The sequence below is a fragment of the Uloborus diversus genome, chromosome 7 (assembly GCF_026930045.1).
Source record: "Uloborus diversus isolate 005 chromosome 7, Udiv.v.3.1, whole genome shotgun sequence".
Classification (NCBI taxonomy): Eukaryota; Metazoa; Arthropoda; class Arachnida; order Araneae; family Uloboridae; genus Uloborus; species Uloborus diversus.
In genome coordinates this window covers 149,119,174-149,125,173 of record NC_072737.1, presented here as the reverse complement: position 1 = coordinate 149,125,173, position 6,000 = coordinate 149,119,174, and the positions used below count along the sequence as shown (strand labels likewise).

The 6,000-nt window shown below is 28.8% G+C and overlaps 1 protein-coding gene across 1 annotated transcript in view; it reads left to right on the top strand.

Moving 5' to 3' along the window:
- The window catches only part of LOC129226939 (uncharacterized), a 156,814-nt gene that overhangs the window by 130,351 nt on the left and 20,463 nt on the right, over positions 1-6,000 (top strand). Inside the window, exons 14-15 of the mRNA XM_054861567.1 lie at positions 1,608-1,635; positions 2,726-2,782. Of these exons, the coding sequence (XP_054717542.1) occupies positions 1,608-1,635; positions 2,726-2,782 (85 nt within the window). The remainder of the gene's footprint in view (positions 1-1,607; positions 1,636-2,725; positions 2,783-6,000) is intronic.

The following is a 6,000-nucleotide window of genomic DNA, read 5'->3' as shown; positions in this document are numbered from 1 at the left end:
TTATCCGCAGATATTGATATTATCATTATCTATCATTGGAAAAGACAGATTTTTCTACATTTTATGCAATTTGTTCGAATTCTCTACCTTAATTACGGTGGTAGTTATTCACATTTTTACTTCGAATTTTTCAAGGCTTCGCTGGATTTCAGGCTTTAATTTCTTCATTAAAACTATCAATAAAAAGTCAACAAATTATCCCAGGGTTTTTTTCATGACATTGGAATGAGCAACTTTTTTTACTCCAGATCTAACTTGACTTATTGTCAAAGATCCAAGCTTCTATCTCAATTAGAAAAAATGTTATATCCTGGATTAAGAAAATTCCTTCTCCATTCAAGTTATTAACATTTTATTTTGTGTTGTTATATTTATGTCGTAGCTCCTTCGTTTGTTTCTTTTTTCTCATTTTAAATTCTTAAAAGTATTTTATTTTATAGGGATCCACGGCCCTGATATGTTGAACAGGGGTAATAATGCCTTTTGATTCAGGGCAATTCCAGGTGTAACAAAATGACATTTAAAAAATAAAAAGTAAACAAAAGTTTATGTGATTAGAATGAAATTAGACCTTTTTCAAACTCTACCTAAACTGCTACAAATTTCAGTGCCTGTTTTCATTTTCCTGCCTGTAGGTCTTTCCACAATGGATAAAAATATTTTTAAAAGCAAATTTACTCTAATTTATAGACTTTTGCATTTATGTTATTCTAAACTTACTTTTGAATTTTATTTGTTTATTTTTTTTTTATTATTGTCTGTTTTTAATGTTAGTTATAAGATACCTATAGCCTTCAGACTTGATTGAGTGCAAAAAAAAAAAAAAAAAAAAAAAAAAAAAATCTGCTTTAAAGAAACAAAGTTTAAGTTTTTACTATCCATCTTTGAGTTTAAAGTAATTTAAAAAATGTCTTATATCAATAAACTCAACCTATTTTTCTTAAACCAATGCAAAATCCTATTTTTTTTTTTTTTTTTTTTTTTTTTTTTTGTATCATTAACTAAAACAAAATGTAGGAAAAATATTCAGCATTTGAACCAGTGGAAAAATGCCTTTAAAAAAAAAAGGAAAATTTTTTTTCTTTGTTAACAAAGAGGACCTGTGAACTTAGAAATATATTTTAAAACATAATTCAACTTGACTTTCCTTTTCACAGCTGATGAAAAAAAAAGAAAAATTTACCCTGCCTACATCATGCTCAGTCTATTTTAGATTTACAAGGGATGGAAAGTATCCAATATACCATGCTTTGTCTAAAAATAGCTTACTTCCCTGTCTCTTTCATGTACACAAAGTAGAGGTTAAGCATTAGTAACTCTAAAGCTGTTTTTCTCCCAGTGTAAAGATGTTTTCTTAATAACTTTTGAAAAAAAAAGAGGAAAAGTGTTTAAAAAAAATTTACTTTAAAACAGTGTTCTTTCTGAAATTATTGTTTCCAGAAATAGGGTACAGTTTTTTTTTTCCTTCAGAAATTGTCGGTATTGTCATGAGTTTAAATATAAATAGATGGATCTTTTGTAGTTGTTTTGGAATAACAATAAGAGGTTGGGGTGCCTTGATGGGAGGTCACTGTAACCTCCTTAAAATTTCTTATTATTTTTAATAGTACCTAACATTCTTTCTTATTGATGTGGGTATGTTATGTGTGCTCTATCATATTTTATTATTTGGTAGAATTCAAAATTTCATTCTTTAAATTGAAAATTTCGCCTATCCCGAAAAATAAGTTTGGGGTGCCCAATTAAGTGACATTACCACTATTTGACATCCTTTTTTTTTTTCAATCAGCTCCAGAAATGTTAATTAAATGTTCTAAATTAGAGCAATGAGCTAGCAGAGACCTCTAATCCATGATGTTATCGAAACTTATTAGAAAAATTCATTTCCTACTGTTTGATACTGATAAACCTATCAAATTAGTGAGAGCGATATCTGTACCTTAGAGCCAGAGGAGCATAAGTCACATTATGATGATTTTTTCCGTAGAGAGGAAAAACTTTTTTCTGGCCCTTGCAAAGGATGTTACACACGCTCTTTTAACCCTGGTAAAAAAAGCAAAAGGATTTTTTTTAAAGAATTACGTTCACATGGCTTGATGCAGAATGGGCTTCTACATATAAAATGCCCTAAAAATAGAAAATCGATTTTTTTTTTTTTGGACTTGCGTTCTTCTGGCTCAGATTTACAGATGTATGCATTACTGTTAATGTCAATGTACATGTCTGTAGCACTTTCAAGCTGTAAAAGAAATTTTCCCCTGCCCTTGTGCATAAATTTGTGTTTAGACTATTTTTCTTTCTTTATTTATTTGATTACACTGAATATTCACTTTGAAGAAATCATTCTTGTGCAAAATTAACGACTTAGTACTATAACTTTGAAGTTTGTTGAAAGTTTGGCATTCTTTCCATCCTAGTGAGCATTACAAAAATTATTGCCTTTGTATGCAATTAAGTTATTTAATTCATCTGTGAAATTCAATTACACTTGCACTTTTATGTTTATTATTTACTAATTCTAAACAATTGTAATTTTTGGAAATGCTTTGTAATTAAATGTTCATTTGTATTTTCCCCTTCAAACTTTTAAAATGTTCAATGGTAACTTATTAATCAAAAATAAAAACTTATCTCTAAAGAAAAAAGAATTTTTTTTCTTATTGCTAACAATTTTAAAACAGATAAAATCATCTAAGGATTCATTGTTATTATTATTACTTTATAGAATCTTTAAGTGGCATTAGAGATGGTTTATGTGATAGCAGCAAAGAGGATGAAAGAGGTAAGTTTTTTCACTTATTTTAAAAATAGTAGCTCAAGAATTGTATGTATTGTGACCATTTTTTTTTCCTTTTTAAAAGAAATAAAACCCCATAGAAGTTGAGAAAATTAAGGGTAGAAACGAAAAAGAGTAAATTATTTACAAAAAGGCTCTGGTTCAATTTAAAATGCAAAAGGGTTAGTTTTTTTTATTGAATCATTAAGAATTGACAAAATTGAGCAAGGAAGTTCACTAAAAAGTTGTGAATGAACATTATTTTTATGGAAAGAGGAAAAGACTTTTAGTAAGCTTATCTGGCATGATAGCAAATACAGTTGTGAAGGGGTTTCCAATTGACAACATTCCAAGTGGATGCTGTTCAGTTTTTTCCGAGGCCAACTAAACAGCTGATTTTCAAAGTGGTTCGATAAGCAAAATTTTCATTCAATGTTTTTTTTTTTTTCTGTGTGTAAAAGCTTTAAGACATGGCAATGTTAGACATAAATAATATGATATTAATTTCTACTGCTTGTCTTCTGCTCATAGAAGTACATATTTATTCTGTTCCAGCTTTATAAAAAATGCCAAATGAAATAATTAAAGATTGGAACAATTGTACACCTTAGCAAGGGTATGGGAAAACAAATACTTGTTATTGTACTCAGTGTATATTTTCAAACCATGTCTGCATATCATAAAAACATCAAAAATAGCATTGTTGCTGTGATTTATCAGTCAATCTCTTTTCTTAAGATTTAAATTTTCATACACAGTTCTGAAAAAATTAACTAATTTTGTAAACTTGGAAATAGAAAATTTCAGAACCATTGCTAATCTTTTTTTTTTTTTTTAATTTCAAAATGATGTATAAACATTCATCTGAAGAGCAACAAAGGAAGACTTTTTTCTGGTTCAATAAAAAAAGTATAAGTGCATCATTGTAAGCGTTTCACATTGTTTACTTCATGTTTTCACAGCCTTTAAAATTAAGAAAGTCTATTTTGTTTTCAAAAAATACTAAAAAAAGTCCTATCATAAATTCTTTGCTCATACCTTCTGAGCTAAGCAAACTTAAAATTATGAAAACGTTGGGTAGCTGATAAATAAAGCCACAAATTTTTCTTTTTCTCATTTTATGTTTCAAGTAGAAAGAAAGAAAAAATGGTTTATTAACGAGTTATAAAAGTAAATTATAATTACCTAATTCAGTTTTATTTAGTTATGTAGTATTTTACTTAATTAAATTACTCAAAAACTGAAGACCGACTTTTAAATTGGAGGGAATTGTGCTGTCAGATGGGCCTTCTTAAAAAAATTCTTGGAGTAGAAGTTATTGTCCTTGGAGATCTCAGTTCTGTGTTTTATTTATTTATTTATTTTTTTAAATATTTTTTTCACTTGGTTTTAAAAATTTCTATAACATTAGGGGAACTGGAAAGTAGTGTCGTTTTTTCTCACATTAAGTTTGAAAAAGTTTTAATTTTTAATCAAAGATAGTTACCTTTGTTATCAACAACTTTTGCCATATTATGAGGAATTTTTCAATCCTGGATCGATAAAAATTTGGTTTTGGACCAAAATATCTGGAGATAGCATTTTGGATAGAACCAAATTTTTTTTCTCATAGAATATGTAGTGATTAGAATAAAGGGAAAACAGATGATGCAATAGCAATGTGAGGCTAGTTTTGCTGGTTTATCTTTGAAGCGCAGGAACTTAATTAGACTTGGTAATGGCAAGAAAAAATTGTGATATTTTTTTCAGAAGAGCATAAATTATTGATAGCAAATGTATATTTTACCTTGGTGTTGTAATTACCACATCTGCCATGTTGGTTCTGCTGCCTCTGATTCATCTTGATCTGTATGCAAGACTACTTTGCTCTAACTACCATTGCTTAAGCGTGTTTCCCCTATACACAACAACATGTGTGAAGTTGATCAATCGTAAGCTTGAAAAATACACCTAGATTTTTTTTTCCCTGTATTTGGGTCATTTTTTTTCTATACTATGCATTCTTATAGACAAATTGTGAAAGAAATCTGAACAGCAGTGTGGGGAGAATTCATTGACCCATTTCATGAAATATGACAAAAATTAAGTTAAATTGCTGTTTTAGTATTCTTTCAAATTAATTTTACTAGACAAAAACCACTCTTATTCTTCACCATCCTTGATCATGAAGTATGTAAAAGACTCGATTTTATTTCATATATAAAAGTTCCTTCAGATCTCTCATACTCTGCTTCCATGCTTTTCTATTCATGTCATTTTGTCTGTGAGTTTGCCTTTCCTTTTATTTTTTAGTAAATTTCTAATTGTTTTGAGTTAAAAAAAGGGGGGGGGGGGGTAAGCAGAAGATTGCATTTTGCTTTTCCTCATACGGAGAAGCGCAAAGCATTGTGTGTGAGAGATGTGAAATGTTATCCGTACACATAGGTATGCGAGGACAAAATTGTGACCAAATATGGTGAAAAGCGTGTGCTTTCCCCTCGCTCTCCTTATTGGACTCTCTGAAGAACATTTTTATGTAGTTATAAGATATTGTTATAAGATATTGCTGTTTTTAGTTCTTTGTATGAATTAATTGAATAGTATTATAGTTAGTAGCTTATATATTTTTCTCTTATTTATTTATTAAAAATCATTCTGCTCAACTTCCAGTAGTACCAAATTTTTTGAAATATGTTAAAATATTTCTATGTGATTATTTTTTTATAATAATAATAATTATTATTATTATTTATTTAATCATAACAAAAGTGTATTACAAGATTTGATTCAAAATTTTGTCTGTGATGCAAATAGAAATGTGGTGACCAGCAACAAGCTCTAGGCCCAACTAAGCTAGTAGTAGTCAGTTTATTAATCCTCAGTGAAGATCAATGGCCCTCTTAAAGCTATTTACCCCCCTTGCTCTCTACCACCTCTTCCGATTAGCTGTTCTAAATGCTCCATAACACTACTAAAGTATTAATTTTTCTAATTTCCTGGTTGGTCTGAGATTTGAATAGCTTAAAACAATGATCTTTGGATTGCTTTCTGTGCAAAATTTTTTAACCCATTAACTTCTTTCTCTTAATCTTTATTAAGCTGCTTTTACTATTGTAATTATTATTTTTACAGTTGCATTGCTCTGTATTTTCTAAATTTTTTAATTTCTTAACTTAGTTGTAGCCTATTAACCCTTAAGTTTACTTTTTTCAATTAAACAGTTGTTGTGTTTTGTAAAATTTTGC